General features: G+C 40.0%; 1 protein-coding gene across 1 annotated transcript in view; it reads left to right on the plus strand.

The window, feature by feature from the left end:
- The window catches only part of CUBN (cubilin), a 258,922-nt gene that overhangs the window by 124,154 nt on the left and 112,956 nt on the right, over nt 1–21,812 (plus strand). The window contains exons 32-36 of the mRNA XM_041765335.1: nt 12,732–12,891; nt 14,662–14,775; nt 16,650–16,760; nt 18,100–18,228; nt 19,221–19,353. Coding sequence (XP_041621269.1) covers nt 12,732–12,891; nt 14,662–14,775; nt 16,650–16,760; nt 18,100–18,228; nt 19,221–19,353 — 647 coding nt within the window. The remainder of the gene's footprint in view (nt 1–12,731; nt 12,892–14,661; nt 14,776–16,649; nt 16,761–18,099; nt 18,229–19,220; nt 19,354–21,812) is intronic.

A 21,812-nucleotide genomic window follows, 5' to 3' on the forward strand; every position in this document is an offset into this window, starting at 1 on the left:
TTCAATCTTTGGTGTCAACTACGCCCCAGACCCTGCTAGGCACTAGTGTCCGAGCATGGCTCTGCCACTCGATCTTTTCAAGGCTGAGGGATCTGAGTTTGATCATTTATAAAATCATGTGCCTGGCAAACCCACGCTGACAGAGGATCCAGTTAGGAGTCGTGTCTGTGGGTAGGGAGAGCAGCACGAGGTGGGATGTGAAGAAACAGACACTGCAGGGCAGGTGACATCAGTGTGGTTCACTCCAGAGGTCACAGTCCGACCTGCACAACAGACTTGCTAAGCTTGGGGTTCCACTCTGGGGTGCAAGACTGGCCTTGGGTAGGAGGTTATCTCCATAACCTCCACTTGACGTGCAGAAGAGAGCTCTTCCTGTAGCAGGTCTGGTCCCCAGTGGTTCTAAGTGGAGGCCGGTTAAGTGCACAGGGAACCCCAAGCCATCTCTCTTGGCTTTGTGGAAGTAAAGGCAAAATTTAGCAAGAAGAAGAAATGGATGAAAAATTTTAAATGGATCAGTAATACACAGCCTCCATCCCCTTTCATATAACCAGCATCAATAGTCTTTGTATCCCAAAGGCAGCAATCTAGTGCATGAATCACTAATGGATGCATGGCTGGATGAATGAATAAATGAATTCATAGTCTCTATTCCCACAATAACCAGTGCTTTTGTGGAAAATTGCAGACGACACATTTGGGAATGTGTTGTGCTGAGTTCACTCTCTGGCACATTTATTGATATACAATCTCACTATTTTGAGCCACATGAGAGCTTAGATAACACCACAGAAGCGTGTTTTCTAGAATTTCATGCTGCTATCATGAGAAAAGGGAGAGAATCTGAATTTTCTGACTTCTATTGAAATGGTGGTGGCATCGTGGGGAGCTAATCAGAAAGCTCAACCGGTGCTCAGGTTTCAACTAATTTGGTAATATGTTTGCACTCTCCACTCAGTCCCCTTTGAGTGGCTGTGTAATTAACCTCAGGCTCTCCTGAATGACACATTGTGAGTATTTCTCGCTAAGGCAGCAGTGGGACCCACTGGCTGGGCATGACTCTGTATGGTCAGCACGAAAATGGCTCCATTATGTTGCCTTTCATGAAGGCTGAGTATTAAAGTGACCTCCGACTGACAGTGTAATTGCTTAATTAGAGTCTCTCTTCCGAGCCTTAAATCCACGTAGCCCTGCAAGCTCTTATCGATCTCTGAGAAATGCTGGTGGTAGCTCAGTGGGAGAGCAGGAGAGGTCAGTTCTGCAGCTCCTGTGGGGCCCTGGAGCCTCCCGCCCTCTGATTTCAGCATCCTCTTTGCTCAGCACAAAGGAATGTCTGCCTTGTGAGAATTGGTCAGAGGCAGATAAAAGCAAGCAGAGCACAGTCCAGCTCCAGCCCCTCAGTTTGGAGAAGATATACATTAGGGCTAACAGAGCCTAGTACAAAATAAAAAAAAAAAAAAAGTGCACACGATGAGTAACTGTTTTCTTTCTGAAGCTTTTTGTGCCAATCTAGGAAAAAGAAAACAAAGTGTGTGATTTGAAGTGAAGAAGACCAGACCCCTTACCCCCACCCAGAGCTGCAGTGTCTGCTGTTCATGTGACAGTAAGGCGCGGGGAAGAACAGGACAAACAGAACACTGAATCCATATTTTATTTTATTTTTTTTGGACACTACCCATTATGTGTTTTCTTTTAAAACAGTGATCTTTCCCAAAACAGCAAATAGATACAGGAATAATAGAACTCAGGGCTTCAAAGAGACAATGGAAGCAATTCTTTAAATATTTATTGTTTTACAAATAAATTCATGACAAAAGTCAGTCTCTCCCTGCCTCCATTTCTTCCCTTCCTCCCTCCCTTTCTCCCACAGAAAGTTCAGTGTCCATTTGATACTCGAGGGTGATCTCTGATGATTTCTTTAAAACGTTTTATTTTGTGACTTGCTTTTGATAACCTGCTTAGCCATTTTGCTTTCCAGTGCCAAATTAGTCACCAAAAGCTGTGCCAATACTTTCCATGCCCAAAGCAAAGCATAATTGAATTGAAGCCACAGTTCTCAATTTGCAGGCACAGGCTTTGTTTTGTTTGCATTTCAGCTCAATCTCCCCAAATGCTTGTGTATTCGTGAAAACAAAATGAGCTTCTTGGATTTCTTTTCCTATCAACATTTCCAATAATTTTTGAGTCACTGCTTGCACCAATGACAAATGACTAGAGGTTATAATCTCTAAAAATTGAAGACCGGTTGCAATAATGTGGAGCAAAGGAATAGGGGTGACAAAGTCCTGAGGTGAGATGTGTGGCTGTGAATTTAACCTAGTGTCTAATCTCAGAGGCACAGAGTTGGCAAACATCACTAACTGAGGAACCCCACACTTCTCCCCACCACCACCACCTCCACCCCCAAGGAAAGCTGCTATAATGAGTAACATTTTCATTTCCTTCCTCACAAACACTTATGACTTTAACAGCTTGGATATTTTCCAAAGGGATTCCCCTCCCTATCACTTAATATTTCCTCTATCTTGGAGAAGTTTCCATTCCAAAATGGGAATTCCATGAGCAACTACACCACCACGTGTAGCATGTGAAAATACTTTACAGGCTCCCATCCGCCAAACTGCCTTTTTACGCCAATGTGAATGATCTCTTCTGTCCCCCCAAATATCTTGTCCTTCACCCTGATAATCTTTATGGCCATCCAAAGCAGTAGACATGTGTTGCAAGGAGTTAACAATGAAATAAAAGATAAAGACTGGGTTGAAAATCAAATGAAGCCAGAACCCAAGTGGGAGAAGAAGCCATGCTAGACCAGACATGTTGTGGTTTTATAGGCCAAAAAAAGGACAGGAAGTGAATCTATCTCTGAATCTAAGAAGAAAACTGAGTTTAGTAATCAGGGCTACAAATTTTAGGTTTATTTACTGATCCTGGACACTCTGCCCTTGTAACATCGTCTGCTGAATTAGCCATGCTGGGAATCCCTGCATGTTCAGTGAGATGGAATGCATGACAGGTGCTGACTGCTCTGAAATCCATGGGGGCCCCAAATAAGACTTTCTAAAATGCCACTGAGGATGCTTTATTGCAGGTCTAAATACATGAGACACTCCCATTCTATCTCCTGAGCTTCCATGGACATCTCGCCTAGCTTCAGAGAATCATGATCTCTCAATATTCTATTCTCAATTAATAAAACTTGATTTTCACCTTTGCAGTTGGTTTCATGATAATTGATCAGATGTCCCATGGATGGGATTCATATACTGGCTCTACACTGCTTAGTGTGTGACTGTGAGCAAGTTCTGTTTTCTGAGCCTTAATTTTAGCAACTGTAAAGTAGAATTGGAAGAATTGAAAAGTTTTAAATGTTATGTGTCTGGTACAGATAAATGTTAATTGCAGTTCCTCATTTTTCTACTACTACTACTACTACTACTACTACTACTACTACTACTACTTCCATTAATACTAATACTATGTTACAGGTCTTATCTTTTCAGAAACTGTGAGCTATATGTACATAGAACTGGATCTGTGATCTAAAGTTCATTGCTAACTATCATCATTAGTTATGAATACTCATTTTATCTTGCCTCAATATTCTTTAAAATCTTAAAATGGGGATCTCTGGGTGGCGCAGTGGTTTGGCACCTGCCTTTGGCCCAGGGCACGATCCTAGAGACCCGGGATCGAATCCCACGTCGGGCTCCCGGTGCATGGAGCCTGCTTCTCCCTCTGCCTGTGTCTCTGCCTCTCTCTCTCTCTCTCTCTCTCTCTGTGTGACTATCATAAATAAATAATTAAAAAAATCTAAAATCTTAAAATATCTATTATAAATTTTTTCACACATTCTCCACTCTATAATCTCAGTGAATTGTATCACCTCATAAAAGTGTTGTTTAATACCTTCCAGAAGATTCACAAATAAGTTCAGAAGGAAAAAAGTAGTAGTGCAGAAAATGAAGCCAAGGGATGCCTGGGTGGCTCGGTGGTTGAGCGTCTGCTTTGGGCTCAGGGTATGATCCTGGAGTCTGGGGATCGAGTCCTGCATTGGGCTCCCTGAAAAGAGCCTGCTTCTCTCTCTGCCTATGTCTCTGCCTCTCTCTCTCTCTCCCTATCTCTCATGAATACATAAATAAGATCTTTAAAAAAAGAAAAAAGAAAAGAAAATGAAACCAAGAGCATATTCATACACACATATCTATTCATAAACATTCATAATTTGTTTGCATGGGAAGCTCAATTCTGAAGCTCAGGCCAAACACTGTTGTACTTTGGGGATTATAAAACATGCTGTGTATTTGCCTTTGAATTAAAATAGTTTCCTCTTACTCTAGCTTGTAATAGTTTTAACCCACACATTTAATTGGTGTATTTCCTCCCTAAGCAAGATGCAACTTCGTAAAACCAGAAAATAGGAGATGCAGTGGAAATGTTTTCCTAGTACTTCCTCCTCTCCAACATGATCTGAGGGAATATATTCCAGTTTCTGGAAAGGAAAATGCAAACATTACTGGGGAAGCTAGTGTTCATTTTCCTCTCTCAGTCATATGTTTCAGGCTGTGAGTGCTGACTATTTCAGTGAGGTGATCCTGAGTCACTCCGTCCGCCAGAGTGTGGATCAGAGGCCAGCAGGCTACAGGCTCAGTGCTCTGCCTTGCATCAGATCAGACACCTGTTCTTTTGTTCTAAGCAAAGCATCAGTGATTGCTTGTCTTTATCTCATGCAATATTTTAAAGGATGGGAAAACTCAGCTTTCTTGTATCACATTTTACATTTTATAAAGAGCATGCTACAGGGGCAGTTATTGGGGACTTGAGCTAAAGGAGACACAAATTTAGGCAGGGAAAACTTCAGGCTACCATGGTAACCAGGGTGAGAGGTGATGAGGTCCCACACCCAGAGGAGGCCCTGCAAGGGGAGTGGCAGGAGGAATCCAAGAGAGACTTTGGAGAAGGAATTGACAGGACAGAAAGATCATTTTGGCTTTTGGGGATATAGGAGAGGTCTAAAAATACTGGGCAACTGGGTGACCTGCTGTTGGCATTTTCTGAGGCAAGAACTGATAGTGAAGGAGGATTTAGGGGAGAGGATATGACTTCAGTTTGAGACGCTGATGTTCAAGGTTTGTGGGGTCATCCAAGCAGTGATGTCTGGAATGCCATTGGATATATAAGCCTGGAGCCTGGAGAGAGGTCTATAGTTGGAGATAGTAGCTAACTAACAAATGCCTTGGAGATCTTAAAACAGAACCCATATCTGTTTAGCTACATTCCTGTCAGGTGGCTAAAGGCCAGATTAAGTGGCAGTGCTATCCATCTAGCTTAGATACTGCGGTACTGTCATACGAATAACATTATTTTCTTGTCTTTGTATGGCATCATTTATTTACATGTCTGACTGGTACACACTTAAACGTTTCAAATAAATGGTATTTAAAAGTTTAACATGTTCCTCATTTTAAATTTCTAAAGTATAGAAAAGAAGAAAAAAAAAACTAATGCCATCTATAATATTGCAATATAAGGATAAACTGTTAAACATTTTGGCTTAATTTCCTACACAAACCTACCTGCCCAAACACACATGCACACTTACACACACATAAATGCGGACAGTTAAGGTAATACCACACATCATTTCATATCCTACTTTTTCCACTTAGCATTATTGAATATGTTTCTCCTTAAAAATCGTTTCTTTGGCTATATAATCAATTATATGGACATACTAGAATTCATTTAACCACTAGCTTACTATTGATCACTTTGATCGCTTCTTTTTTTTTTTGTTATAATCTATCAAGAGCATATATGTATATTTTTAAGATTCTATTTACTTATTCATGAGAGAGAGGCAGAGACACAGGCAGAGGGAGAAGCAGGCTTCCTGCAGGGAGCCCAATGCCAGACTCCATTCCAGGACCCTGGGATCACACCCTGAGCCAAAGGCAGACGCTCAACCACTGAGCCACCCAGGAGTCCCTCAAGAGCATATTTTTATGTGAACCTTACTCTGAATATCTTATTATTTCCTTGATACAAATACCCTTTTCTTTACTGAACACTCTGTTATGAAACATTTTAAGTATATAGAAAATTATAGACTGTATTAATGCATGTAGAGTATATAATGAACAAAATCATTTCACTGTCCAGACTTGCCCAAATCTAATACTGTGCCATATCTGCTTCAAGTTCTTTTTGTTTCCAAAAGAAATGAATTGCTCAAGAGACCACGAAGTCCCATGTGTAGCCCACACTGATACTAATTCTTAATCTAATCTTGGAGGAGACCACTTATGAGAATTTGGGTTTATTATTCCCATGGCTATTTTATACTCTTCCAATTTTTTATACTTTTTCATATACAGGACACAATACTATTTTGCATGTTTTAAAAGTTTATGCAAGTAATACCATACAATACAATATCCATCCATTTGCTCTTTTCACTCAACGTTCTATTTTTAAAAGTTATCTATGTTGTAATGCATTCAGCTCTAATGCATTCTTTTGCCACCATATGGTATTCCATTTCATGAGTATACGACAAATCACATACCCATTTTCCCATTGATGTACATTCAAATTGCTTGCAATATTTAGCTATTGCAATTCTTAGGGCAATGGATATTCTTATACATATTTCTGAATGCAATAATGCAAGAGTTTACCTAGGGGAGACACACTGCAGTTAAAGTGCTAGCTTTTACATTTACTCTGTGTTGCCAAATTCCAATAAAGTTGTATGTATGAGAATTCTTATAACGAATTGGAGAAACTCACCTTCACACTCACTCTATATACTTTCCATTAAACTTTCAGTACATGGTCTTGGTCTTATTTGATCTTTACAATGATAAGGCAGGGAAGGAATTCTCTACTCCCACTTTTAAGCTGCTAAAATGATAAATAGAAGCTTCTAACAAGCCTTGGCAAGAAAACAAATACCATAGGTCAACCCAAGAGTCAGGTCTAGGTGTCCCGACTTCCAGGTGTTCTGACCTTAATTAAGGTCTCTGTTTTTACCATATGTTCTGAATCTAAAGATTGGTATGCTGCCCATTAGGCCTTACTTTGTCCCATGGAAAATATCAGATGGGCCAGAATCTGTGCATAGCCTGTCAGCAAAAGTCTTGCAACTGAAAACACTTGAATGGCATGGTTTTCAGCTGATCATGGATGTAGACAGCCATTTTTAAAAAAGATTTATTTATTTATTTGGTGGAGGGAGAGGCAGAGGAAGAGGGAGAGAGAATCCCAAGCAGACTCTGTCTGCACTGAACATAGAGTCCCATGTGGGGCTGAATCCTATCGCCCTGAGATCATGACCTGAGCCAAAGCCAAGAATCAGATACTCAACCGACTGTGCCACCAGCTGCTCTTAGGTTGTCAACATCCACTGAGGCCCCACTTTTGGAGTAATTATGAAGCTGTGTTGCAGAGTGGGGCAGGTATTTTAGGGAAAGTGTTTAGGGAGGAACATAGATTTAAAATCACTGCATTTCCTGAACTAAGCTGGATACTTTAGTATTAATGGATCCTATAAACTCTTGAACAATTTGTAATAGCCTTACTTTCCAAAGAACTAAAGCAGAAACAAAGAAAGAAAACAGTGGGATTCCCCTTAAGGGTAACTGGATTCCCTGAGTGCTTCTAATGTGCCAGGAAGCACATACTACTGCAGTGACTTCTCCCTCCATCCCTGAGAGAAGCAACTATTAAAAGGCCAGTGAAGGTGTCACACTAGCTTCATTTCTCTGCTTTGCCCCCACAGCTCAGCCCACTCAGCATCTGCCCATCATCATGCCCTAACAACTCACTAGACCTCCAGTGACCCCCAAGTCACTAAGTTCATGAGTAATTTTACTCCTTTCAGTAGAGTTTTCAGTGGTTGATCACTCCAGGTATAAAAAAGGAGACTCAGAGGTCTAGGAAACCCACTATTTTCCATAATATTGTCAGAACTTTCTGTGTAGAGAAGTGAAGAGACAAGGGAGGAAGTCACCCCAATGGCCATTTCTTGCCACTATTCACATTTCAAACCCTTTACTATTACTTCTTATGGCCCTTACATTTCTCTCTCTCCCATGTTAAGAGAATGTTGGAATTTATAATTGTTTTCTTCATTTCTCCAAAATACCCTAAACTCGCTCTTTTGAGTAGCAGACTTTGACTAAATATTTCAAGCACTGGCAGGTGATTACTGCAAAGAGCAACATAGCAGTCAAGTTCTAATGTGATATCGGACATCCTTGTCTTTAAGACTCCATTGTCCATTCCTTCCACACTTCTTCATTTCGCAACACCTGCATTTGTTATCTATTGCTGCATAACAAATTTCCCCAAAACTTAGTGCCTTGAAACAACAGCATTGATGATTTCTGTGAGTTAGGAATGCAGGTGCTATTTACCTGGCTCTTTCTTAGATTGCTCACATGGTCGTAAGTGGGATTCAGCAGATTTGGTTCATGGCAGACAATGGGCTGGAGGCCTCCCTCAGCTCCTCACCAGGCAGGCTTCTCTGCTAGTATCTCCCAGCACAGCAGCTTGCTTCAGAGAGGCCCAGCAAGAGAGAGAGAGCTGATGAGATGTACACACTGAGGCTAGTGGCACCGTGTGAGGGAGCCCCAGTTGCCAGAGCTGATGCAGAGGGTCACCCAGTTAGGTTTTCATAACTGCCGTGAAGAAAGCCACCTAGAGGAGCTGCCCCAGCCTCTCCAGCTGATGAGAGTCCATCTTTCATAACCTAATCATGGAAGTGACATCCCATCACTTTGGCCCTTATCCATTTATTAGAAGCAAGTTATTAGGTTCAGCTCACATTTAGGGAAAAGGAAGCAGTTACACATGGGCATGAATCACTGGGAGCCAGATCAGAAGCTGCCCTCACTGCCCATCCCCTATTCCCAGTTGGGTCATATCCATGGGTTATGTCCCTTCTCTGGGCTCCAGGCTCAACCATATTGTTGGACAAATCCCCACCTTGGGACTTCTTTCTGTTTTTGCTTCTATAGCTTCCTACTTTTATTCATTTCTTAAACAGCAATTTAGCTTTCTCTTTGTCTCACTTTAATAATAGAGACTAATACCTCTCAAGAACTTACTGTGTGCCAGGAAGCCCTGTAAGTACTTTGCATTTTTGCACTCATGTAATTCTGAAGAACAATATGAGTTATCTGCTTGTGTCAGTCACACATATTTCTATCAGTCACTATCTGGGAAGGCAAAAGTTCCCTTTATTTTCTCAAATTACCAGTGCTTAGGACTCTGACCCCAGGCCTCTATACATGTCATCATAAAAGGATGCTAGTCTCATACCTGAATGGCTCCCCACCCCAATGTCATTTTTTGCTGGAGTCGACACATATTCCCTGTGAAAAAGGATTGATATTTCCCAAATCTCCTTAAAACATCAACTATTAAAATTTGTAAATATTTGGCTCTGTTCTAACATCTGGTTAGAGCTTAAAGTATGGAGGGTTTCTGATAGTCCCATAATATCATGTGTCCTGAATACTCTGGGTTTTGGGGACAGGTCTGATGTCCTTGGCCCACCGTCCACCTTCTGTGTTCTCTTGCTATGCTGGCAAAAGGCTGGCACAGCTAGTGAGAAGGGCACCAGGGAGCTATGCATGTGGTGTGGCCCATGCCCTGTGATTAGATCCTCCTCCACTGCCATTTGAGCCCAGAATGTAAAAAGCCTTCCCAGAAAGCAGCCCCAGTTGACCCCTTCCCACTGTGAATAGCCTCTTACCCACTGTCATGCCTGCTGTGCATGTATACATTATGACCCATGAGAGGGAGGAGAGCTGTTTTTTAACTCTGGGCTTTCCCTCATTCTTATTCCCCTGTTCTTAGAGACCATATGCTCTTACATGTGTAATTCATTTACTCATCTGTACATTGGGCATTTATTTTCTGTTATGTGCCAGGTCTTACTCTTTTAAAAAGTCTCCCATTTTCATGTGATAAATATGTTTAGGCATTTTTAAAAAAGATTTGTCTATTTATTTTAAAGAGAGAGAAAGTGAGAGGAGTGGGGAGAGGGAGAGAATCTTCAAGCAGACTCCCTGCTGTGCACAGAGTCCAACACATTTCTTACAATGACCCTAAGATAAAGACCTGAGCCAAAAGTGAGAGTTGGGTCGCTTAACCGACTATACCACCCAGGTGCCCGAAGGTTAGGTATTTTGAATGTGTGTGTTGGAATCTGGAAATTTGATATAACTCTGGGTATTTCGTAATGACACTGATTAACTTCTTGTAGGAATTACCACTTCACCAGATATGCCTTTGTTTTTCGAGCCCCGGTGGTTGTAGCTTTCAGTGATGGTGGCCACTTTTTCTTTTGTGGATTCAATTTCAAAACTTTGACTCGACTAATGTAGTCAAGAAAAGAGTTAACAGAAATGTGCAGGTTTTGGGAATTTTGTTTTTGTATATTTCTCTGACTTTTACCACTTGAGCAGCAGTTCAGAAAACCAATTCTCAGGCCTAGAAAACTCTTGGCAGTAGACTTAAATAAGAATTACCTATCTATAAATTATGTGACTATGTTATATGTGTAGCCAATAATAATATAATTTGCTGGTTCTGCCTTGGGAACTAAATGGAAGTAAGGGAAAATGCATATTGATAATTTTTATGACTTTAGAATATTAAATAAATGGGAGCAAGGTTTCTCATATTTTCTCCCTTGCAGTTTTTTTCTTATAACTTTATTAATTAAAACTTAAATTTATTTGATATTACAAGTGTTAGTAACAGTCTCAAATAAAAGAATTGCTATTCTAAACTGTTCAAAAAAATCAATTATTTCTTTGGTAATCTGAGGTCTCATACTTTCATAAAGTGACAATTAGGTATACATAACTTAATAACTGTCATGAACATTTTAAAGAGAAGTGATCCAATATAACATAGAATTTGGGGGAGAAGAAATAAGTTCCTGACTCTACTCCTCACTATCTGTGTGATCTTGGATGAATCACTAGTTTATATTGAATAAGACAATAATAGCTAGTACACTTGTTAAGTCTCACTTTCTTCATTAAAAAAAAAATCATACTGTGTTGAGGACTAGGTTAGGATGTTTGTGATGGTGCTTATAAAATGACAACGTGCTAATCAAATGTAGGGTGCCACTGGTATATAATTTGGATTCAGGGACATTTGGAAACCTTCTCCTTCAGATTCGTTTCCTGCAAAGTAATGCCCCAAAGCATATGAAGTGCAACCAAGACCCTTTGATTCCAGGGTTGGGGTGGGAATGGGAGAAGTGGGAAACATGAAGACCCTCTGGAAGATGTACCAATTTGAATAAACCCCAGGGAAATGGCTCATTTGTATGATTTTCTGAATCTTTTAGCCTTAAATTTCTATCTGACTTTTTTTGCCTTAAGAGGATTGCAGCCATTTGGAAAAGGAAGAAACAATACCTACTTACTCACTAAGCTTCTGAATTTGGGGGAAAATAAAGGAAACTAGAAGAGTCTTACCTTTGTGAGTGTATGGACTTGTAAAAAATCTTCAAAGTACGTGTTGTTTCTGTTGGTGGTGTTCTTTTAAGTGGAGGGAGTCTATAAACCTCACAGAACTCCAGTGTTCCATTAAAGCATAAGAAATGCTGTACTAAACAAATAAATAAATCACCATGAGAGAAGCAAATAGATTTATGTAGGTAGTCTTGACCACGAGTCAATTGGTATATTTTCCAGACTCCTAAGGCATTCTAGAAGGTATTTTTTAAAGCAAGACGGTATTAATATAAAATTACTGAAATCTTAGGATGTTATATCTGTGTAACATTAGGAAAGTATAAAGCCAAGTCTAGAAATAATAAAGTCTTGGATTAAACCAAGTGGCAATGTTTGTGAGTAGGTTGAAATATAAATGTAGATAAGAGGCTTTGTAATGATGACTAATATGTTGTTTTGAATACTGTTGATGGTGTTTAACATGTTCAAAAGAAGCAGTCAGACTAAATTGGAAACTATAATTTGACTTGGTTAAGAAAATGTAATTGAGCTTTTAATCAATTTTTTAAAGTAGGCTCCATGCCCAGCATGGAGTTTTAGCCTAGATCATGATCTCAGGGTTGTGAGATTGAGCCCCAAGTCAGGCTTCCTGCTCAGTGGGGAGTCTGCTTGAGATGCTCTCCCTCTGCCCACCCTCTGCCACAGCACATGCTCTCTCTCTCTCAAAAAAAAAAATAAAAATAAAGAAAATCTTTAATCAATCAACCAATCAGTCAATCCAGGGATGTCACAGTGACTCTGACACAGGAACTTCCACTGGAATTCATATAAGTTCCCTAGACATGGTCAATGACTCAGACACTCCCATGGACTCTGTGATGAGATAATGAAATAAAACACTAGATCCAGCAAATGTGTTGTTTGCCACTCACTTTCCTTTTTTAAAAAAATTTTTTAAAGATTTTATTTATTTACTCATGAGCGACAGAGAGAGAGAGAGAGAGGAAGAGAGAGAGAGAGAGAGAGAGAGAGAGGCAGAAACATAGGCAGAGGGAAAAGCAGGCTCCATACAGGGAGCCCATTGTGGGACTCGATCCCAGGACTCCAAGATTGCACCCTGAGCTGAAGGCAGGCCCTAAACTGCTGGGCCACCCAGGAGTCCTTCCACTAGCTTTCCAATGTGTAGATAGCCCATGGAATACCTGTATATCTGAAGTTCTGAGTGACTATTTTCCATTGTCTTTATAGGCATATGATGGTTTAAGCTCCACAACTACCCGCCTTGCCAGTGTGTGTGGAAGACAGCAGTTAACTAACCCCATCACCTCTTCAGGAAACAGCCTCTTTTTGCGATTTCAGTCTGGTCCTTCCAGACAGAGCAGGGGCTTCCGAGCTCAGTTCAACCAAGGCAAGTACTTCCTGTTTCTGCGTGTCTCCTTGAGGCAATGGCCATCTGTTCTGGAGTGTCCTCAGTGCTACAGTGAAATGAGGCCAGTCCTCAGAAATTGGTCCCAGCATTCTACCTGACAGGTGAAAATTTAAATAGAATAAAGGAACTATCATTTGCAATTACTCCAACTGCTCATCCTTGAAGTTTACTCTTGTCTAACAGATCCTTTGGATCTGTGTATCTCTCAAGCAAGCTTTCAGATTAATACTTAAAAATGTTTTCTTAATACTAGAGTCATTATAAAAAAGTGTCCAAATTCATTCATTTGTAGATAAACTATGTCACACGTATCCAAGATTTTATGCTGGGAGGAGATACTCCATTATAAATTACAAGATATGTTGTCATGTAGAGTCAGATTCTATTCTTCTGGGTAATTTCTGGTCTATCCTTCCAGGTCATTTCTGAATCCTACCATTATCCATCTAAGAAATCAATATTGTTTTCCATGGTTTTCATTCTTATATCACCACATCTCAGTTCATCCTACTTATCCTTTTCACCCATTGCCTTTCATCTGGCCATTCTTAGAAATTAACCCTTTTTTCCTGCTGTCAGAGATGGAACCCAGAGCTGGAAGAGTTGTTGATAGGCTTGAGTGTACCTCTGGGTTTTAGTCCGCTGGTCCTTGTCATTTCAAATAAGTGTGGTCTAATTAGTCACTTGGTCTGTTTTGGGCTTGCTTATATCCTATAGGAAAGAACCCTGCCTAGGAATGGTTTCTGGATCGAGATCTCCCAAAGATGCATTGTAGACTTTAAAGCAAGGCAGACTGCATAAATCAGTTACTCCCCAAAGAAAAGAATAGTTTCTGGACACTTTTCATTTTGCATTTAATTAATTACTTATGGTTTGCTTCAGAGTAAACAAAGTCCCCAGTAGGTCTCCTCTGGATCATTATAAAGACTCATTGCCTAGCCCTTTCCCCCATCTTCCTCCAAAGTCAACTCACAAAAGCCCCACTCTGGTCATGCCCTGGAGCACTCCATTAATCTGTCCTGGCTCCGCACTGCCTAGGGAATGGAGCCCCAGTTCCTTCAGATGTTACCCATGGGTCCTGGGACCTGCCCCAATCTTTTTTCCATCATCATTTCCAACACTGCTCGAGAGCGCCACACTTCAGTCAAGTCTGTGTAGTCACAGGCCTGAAGCTCCTCTGTGTCAGAGCTCCTCAGGCTGTTGGCTCTCTGGATTACGCTAACTCAGCCCCAGTTCCTCCTTCAGCTACCATGTTGTCTGTGAGACACCCCTTACTCTCTCCAGCTGGCCCCAGACTTTCCTCTCTGCACTGCCACAGAGCCTTGTGCTTCTCTGATAATACACAGCCATTTTTATGCAGTCTTGTTCAATTAACTATTTCCAAAAAAAAAAAAAAAAAGAAGAAGTTGCTCATAAAGAGGTTATCCTAATACCTATGATTTATGAGTGAGTTGAGTAAGTAGATCAATACTAGAGCTTTGTTTGAGTGATTCAGGCAATTCATAGCTATTTAATCTGTTGTTCTGTGCCACTCCCCACTTCCTGCAATTGATGAATGTTATTATAAACCTACAGTGCATTTCCACATTCTCATGGTTTATGTGCAGCTTCCTTGGCAGAGTATTTCCTGGGCATGCATTTCAGAAATAGGAGAAAATCATTTATGTTTATGCTTATCAAATCATTGTTTTGTACAGTCTGTAGAAATCAAAAGTATATAACGTGTGTGTGTGTGTTTGTGTTTCTCAGTCTGCGGAGGCCACATCCTCACCAACTCATTTGATACTATATCCTCTCCATTGTTCCCTGCCAAGTATCCAAACAATCAGAACTGCAGCTGGGTAATTCAAGCTCAACCTCCATGTAAGTAACAAAAATTAAAAAAGAAAATGAATCCAGGATGGATGGTGTCTGTGGGAAAGTCCATCTATGACTAATGTTCTTATCTTCTTCATGGTAACAATTGATGGCCTTCCTCTTCTTTTTATGGAAGTTCCCATTCCTGGTCTACACAAGAGCAAGAATTTCCTAATCTGATAGAAAAGTAATTTTTACTGTTTATTCTCAGTTAAAAAAAAATAATTCAGGGTTCAAGACCTAACAAAGGGAGTGGAGAGAACTCTATAACCTTGCTGTATTTACAGGCATGGGAAATTGGGGGTGAGCAAAAAAATTGATAGTTTTTGACGCATGGGACTTGAATGTAGTAGATGCCCAGGACAGTTGCTAAATGACTAAATGAATAATAAGAACCATAGACTGGGGATACCTGGGTGGCGCAGCGGTTTGGCGCCTGCCTTTGGCCCAGGGCGCGATCCTGGAGACCAGGGATCGAATCCCACGTCAGGCTCCCGGTGCATGGAGCCTGCTTCTCCCTCTGCCTGTGTCTCTGCTTCTCTCTCTCTCTCTCTCTGTGTGACTATCATAAATAAATTTAAAAAAAAATTAAAAAAAAAAAGAACCATAGACTGAAAAATTAATAACTCATAGTTTGAGAATGCAATGCCATGAGCATATTGATTTTTGGTCAAAGTGGAAGCTAATTGTAAAACCTGGTCTCTCGTGCAATACAAGTATTAAAATTCTAGAACAGGTCTGGAAGAAACACTTTGTACGTGCTTGCATTATTTTCCTTTTAAAATTACAGAAACTTATTTTTGACCTGGTAACAGCCTGGTGATAAGTATTACTGTCTACACTTAACAGACAGTGAAAATGAGGAGACCCCTGAGGACTCAAAACAAAATGACTACAAACAGGGTGACCCTGGGGCCATATGAATCCTGTTTCAGATGAGTCCTGCCTTTCCTTGAGTTTTTCAGGAAAAATTCATGGTTTCAGACATAATGTAGGAAAGGCATTAAGTTCTTTACTCTGCTCTATAATTAATGACCTTTTTGTGACAATAAGCAAATCACTTAAGCTAATGAGGTCCCCTTAACTAATCTAAAAAATGAAGAGTTTGACTTAAATATTCTCTACCACTTCTAGGGATATAAAGAGTAAACAAAAGAATGTCTTTATTGACATACATGCGATCTGGGGGTGGGTGAAGTAATCCTTAGCCAAAGAAAGTTGCCAGCCAGCCAGAAACTAAGCCTTCGATAAAGAAGCCCCCCTGCCTTGAGGTGAGCAGTTTTGCATGTAAGGATAATTTCTAATGAGTTGTAAAGCATTTAGATGAAAGATCTCACTGGTTCAAAGACATTAATAGGAAAAGATCCTATTCTGAAGATTAGGGGCCTTAGAAGAACAGCAAAAGAAAGACGTACCCAGGCACTTGCCATTCTGTAAGTAATTCAAAGCTTTCTTTATAAATGACTCCAAACCTCTTGGGCCCTGGCTCTAGCCTTCAAGTGAAAGGAAGAGAGCTAGGCTATGCATACCAGGGTAGTGAGAGTATCTCATTTACAAGTCAGGGAACTAATCTATTGAGAAATACACTTCGGAGAGGAGCCCAGCAATGTCGGATATAAAAGGTGCAGAGACCAGATATTCCAACCAGACACTCCCATTGGTCTCCAGAGAAGGAATATACCCAAGTGTCCTCTTATTTACTACTATCAGCATTTCAAATTCTACAGGCATTTTCAAAAAACACTGATTCTGTCCCTCTTCAGAGGAACCAGATATGATGTCTCCCCTGCTAGAGAACCTGCAGAGTAGATGATCAGAGGGAAAATCTCTCTCCCTGTATGTTTCGTTTGCCAGTACTTACTAATCTCCTTTTCTTACAGTTAACCACATTACCCTCTCCTTTGACCACTTTGGACTTGAAAGCAGCACAACGTGTACACAGGACTTTTTAGAAATTTTGGATGGCGATTATGATGATGCGCCCCTCCGAGGTACAGTGGCATTTGTTCCTTTACATCTGTGGCCCTGGCTGAGTTTCATTTATATACTGACATATGCATATGCTATCATTCAAGGTTAGAATGTCTCCAATAGATAGAAAGGGCAGCATAAGCCAAGTAAAAATAATTAGAGGGTAGGAAACAGGATTTAATATGGGGTTCAAGAAACACAACTTGTTCATAGTCGAGGACATGAATGGTTTCTGTATTTGCCTCTTAATTTAAAAGTTGCAACTGCTTCAGATAGCAGTGAAACGCACTCGATTCTAGCATTCGATAGCATTCTGTGAGAAATTTCTTGTTAATATATGACCAGTTCCTGTATTCAGATTGAGCATGTTTCTTCTGGTTTTGTCCTCAGTAGAAACAATAGATGAACGAATGAATGAAACGACAAATAAATAAAGCAAAAAATAAAGCAACAAACTTACACACTGGGATTCTGATTGTAAGGCATCCCCGTAAAATTACAGGTTGCTGCTATCTTGGTTCTGAAATGTTTTCAAGTAAAATGATCTCAGATTATTTAAACTTTCTCTGTGAGTGACTCATAGTTGAACTTTATCATATGAGTTTTTTATCCTGCCCTAGAAGACAAGCTGTTTCAGAGGAGGGACTTTGTTTTGCTCACAGTGCCCAGAACAGTGGCTGAGACAATAGTGGGTACTTGAATACTTTCTGCGCTCTGCATTCCCAGTTGCAAGGCTTGGCATATTTATCTGTGAGCACTTGACCAAGGTATATTATTTAACACTTACTTAGCACTTAACTTGTGCTGAGTACTAATCTAAGAACTTTATAAGTAACTCAGTTAATCCTCATACCCTTATGATAAAGGTTTCATTATTAAGGATAGTCCTGCTTCTCAAGTGGGGAAACTGAGGCACAGAGAATTTAGGTGACTTGTCTTAGGTTGTGCAGCTAGCAAATGGCCAACCTGGGAGTTGAACCCATGTATTCTGGCTCCAGCATCCATCTTTTGTTGTTGTTGTTGTTGTTTTACTATAACACGTTGCTTTTAAGTGTTAATGCATTTCTTTGTGCAGGATCCTACTGTGCCAGAGATTTTAGCATTAGTTATGTTTGGAGCCCGGCATCTACGTTTTTCTTATCTCCCTCTAATGCTCTTCAACATGTTTATAAATCATCTCTCCTATGTTTTATTTACACAAGTTTTAGTTCTCGGGCATCATCTCAAAAACCAGCCCTGATTTAAATTTTCCAAATAGTGATGTCTTCTTTTTGCTTTGGTGTCTTGTGGTTACTAGAAATAATAGCCTGTGCCATGTGCCATGTCATGGCTCATTCTCCTTGTCATTATCTCATTTAGGCCGCTACTGTGGCACTTCCATGCCGCATCCCATCACTTCCTTCAGCAACGCTCTGACGCTGAGGTTCGTCTCTGATTCTAGAGTGAATTCTGATGGTTTCCATGCTACCTATGCTGCATCATCATCAGGTAAGATAAGTTGTTAGCAAATGGTGCTAGTAGGTTACGAGAAATGTGGTAGACCTCCTTGGTATGTTATTTAGGACTGTTATATCTTCAGAACCAGGAGCCAGCTTCCATAAATCACCTCAGTGACTAACCTTATTGTCTTCCCAGTTAGGTTACCCTACTTGTTGTGAATTCTATCGGTAGTAAACTCTGTACCACATCTTTCTTTGATAGATGCTTGGAGTATTTCCATACCTTGGCTATTGTGACTCGTGCTGCTAATAGTGAGCCCCAAAATGAGGGGGGAATTGGTCAGGATGATCTTGCAGTGATCACTGTTCTTCTTCATGACGTGTCTGTTAAGGCAGCCCCTGACCGGCAGTGTCCAGTGGCATCTCTTATGAATGGACAGCCACTGTTCTTCCATCTTCCTGGCCTCCCAGCGGGGCTCAAGCAGGTCTGGGTATTGTCACTGATGGCAGGACATATGGTGGCATGTAGGCAAGAGGGGAAAGGGGAGCCACCCAGTGCTGGACCTGCCAGCCAGGGATGTGCTCTTTGTCAGTTGCTGGCTTCCTTGTTCTTAGCAGTTAAAAGCACAGGACATCTAGAAGATTTGTGTGTGCGTTTCAGTGCTCTCTTGAGAGGAAAAACCTGGAATACTGCCTTCTGTTCAAGGCCAGCATCGAAAATCATCCTGGTCAGAAATACTGAACAGTTGTGGGATGCCAATGTGTCTTTTATTACATGAAGTTATAGTTCACAGCGAGAAAAGGCTTTTAGAAGAGTGACTACAGAGTCCTTCTGACTGACCATATCCTGTGGCTTATATTTTCAGTCCTCAGAATCTTTTCCTTATTATATATATCATGGATTTTTTTTTTTACTAGAAAAGGAACTTGGATATCCTTTGATGCTGCTAACTGCCCCTCTATTGTTCTTTCTCCTTCATCTTAGGGTATCTTGCATTTGATCTTTGTTCTGGCGCTCACTTTGTTTCTCTTTTCTTCCAGCTTGTGGTGGAACCTTCCACATGGCTGAAGGCATCTTCAACAGCCCTGGCTACCCGGAAGTTTATCCCTCTAATGTGGAATGTGTCTGGAACATTGTCAGTTCCCCTGGCAACCAGCTCCAGCTGTCTTTTATGTAAATCTTTTTTTTTTTTTTTATGGTGTATTGTTTCAATGTGAATGAATCCGCAGGAAGGAAGCATGGTTACTAACAGCATGTGTGTCCAAGCAACTGTTAGAGAACATGGTGGGAACTTTAGGAAGTCTGTTTCCAAATTTCCTCTGTTTGGTCATAGTTTGGGTTATAAATGGCATTAAAATTCTCTTGAGAATGGTTCTAGAGCCCTGCCTAACATTATGGGAAAGATACGCATTAATTTGTGGAATGTTTATTTGCAGAGAACAGTAATTTTATCTTTTAATGAATTAGACACATTTAGAGTCTTCCAGAGAAATATTAACATTCTTTCTTCCAGCAGAAATCCGCATCACAATGAAGCCTTCCTTTCCCTATATACCATATTGCTACCCCAATTCACCATGCCATCTATTCTACTTCCAGAAGAATGATTTTGGAAGTTTTTAGGAACTTAATGGTTGATTTGTAAAATCACTCGTATGTTCCCTATTGAACTATAAGACTTTTTGAATATGGACTATGGATATGGAATTAGTAGCAGAATGCTGCCACATTTAGAGTGGTCTTAGATTAAATTAAGTGACAATAATATGTTTTTTGAGAAGTAGATAGTGAAAGGACATGGTAAGTGACATGAAACTTTTTAATCATTCAGTAGAGAGGTTACCTGTGACATGCCATACTGGTAGTAGACACAACAAATATGGGGTGAAATGATTTGGGTATTTAAATTGCCATCTTAAATTAAAAGTTACTTATTATATCATCACATATTATTGTGCATTGTTTGGGATTCTAATTCTTTTTTTGAAGGAATAGAATAAATAACCTACCATTGTGAGAAGAGGATTGTTTTGAGGATACTGACATTTATTCAAAAAAAGTAAAAAAAAAAAAAGTCTTGTTCCTTCTCCTAGACATGCCATTCTGTGCATCAAGAAGGGATTTCATTTTTATTTATTTATTTTAAGAAAGGATTTTAAAAATGAAAGAACAGTCCCGCTTGTGGACCACATTCAAACATCTGAATTTGCTTTCATTCAGTCCATCAATCAGACAGTGCATCTTAGGGAGTACGAGTGGCATTGTGTTAAAACAAAGACACCCCCTGTGTCTGAAAGGCAATGTGAGGTTAAGCTACCACATGGGAAAGAAGTTTCTGTTCTCTTTTGTTTTTACTAAGAGCTCAAAGTTCTATATGGGAAGATATCCATATGTATATATAAGTTTTACTTGATATATATGTCTTCATGTATTCAACAAATATTTTTAAGGCCCTACTGTGTGCTCACATAGTAGTCAGCACATGTGACTCCCAGGCCGGATGTTTTACATATAATAATGAATCAAACATGATTAGTATTCTTATGATAAAGTCCAAAGTCCTTCACGTGGCTTAATAGGCCTCATAAATGGCAAATAACCAGGCTTCTTTTTTGGCCCTTTTCCTTTTAGTCTCTACCACATTCACGTTGTTGACTAATCTGAAGTCCAGTGGTTGACAGAAAGTGGGCCAGGTACAGACATCCCTTTCTTGATGAGTTACTAGTAAATTAATGCCAAGAAGCTATTTATTTAAAACCTACAGAGATTCATTCCATCTATAGGGCATAACCATCTACATATAAGGGCCACCATCAGAGTTAAAGATATCAAATGTGAAATGTAATAGCACAAGGTTGATGCATACCAGATGGTCAGTGAATGTTAAATGATCTTACTCCGCCATTTCTAAAATACATTGTGTGGCAGGTCACAGTTAAATCCAAATGGATGATGCCGAGCTCTTTTTAGAAGATAGGAGATAACACAAAAAGCTGGTTTTATTCATATTACTATTTAATGGACACTAAATCCGAATTATCATATAGACAAATCTTAACGACTCAGCTTTTTTTCCTTTCTTGTCCATAAGAAGTTAATTTTGATTACTTTGTGTTACTTGCTTGAGTTTTATTTTTAAAATAAATTTCATAGAATGCAAGATGTTCCTCTTTATGTAGAGGATAATGAGAAGGGCTTTATGGCAAGGCCTGTGAGTTATTTTCTGCCCTGTTCTAAACTATATCCAGATGGATGCTTGGAAACATTCCCCTGGGTTGTGTGAGGAGCATATGGAATACGTCAAGTTCAAAACCACAGGGTTTGGATTGTGGACACTGTGGTGAAATTGAATAGGGAGAAAAACTGGAGAAATTATGGTTGAGTCTGTAGCAAAAAGAAGGGGGAAGAAAAAGAATCTAAAAAGGAGGGTTTTTTTTAATAAAATAGATATTTAAAAGGATTAACAGAAAATATATTTTATGCTTGCAGAGTGCTTTTAGAAAGTGATTGATCTTGGTTCAAGAATCAAAATGAGATAATGAGAAACAGTGATTGTACTATTTTTGTTCCAATCATATTTTTTACTAACAGATCTTAGCTAAAGTATTTGGAAAGAGGGTAGATTTGCTTAT

The sequence above is a fragment of the Vulpes lagopus genome, chromosome 8 (assembly GCF_018345385.1).
Source record: "Vulpes lagopus strain Blue_001 chromosome 8, ASM1834538v1, whole genome shotgun sequence".
NCBI classification, from domain to species: Eukaryota; Metazoa; Chordata; class Mammalia; order Carnivora; family Canidae; genus Vulpes; species Vulpes lagopus.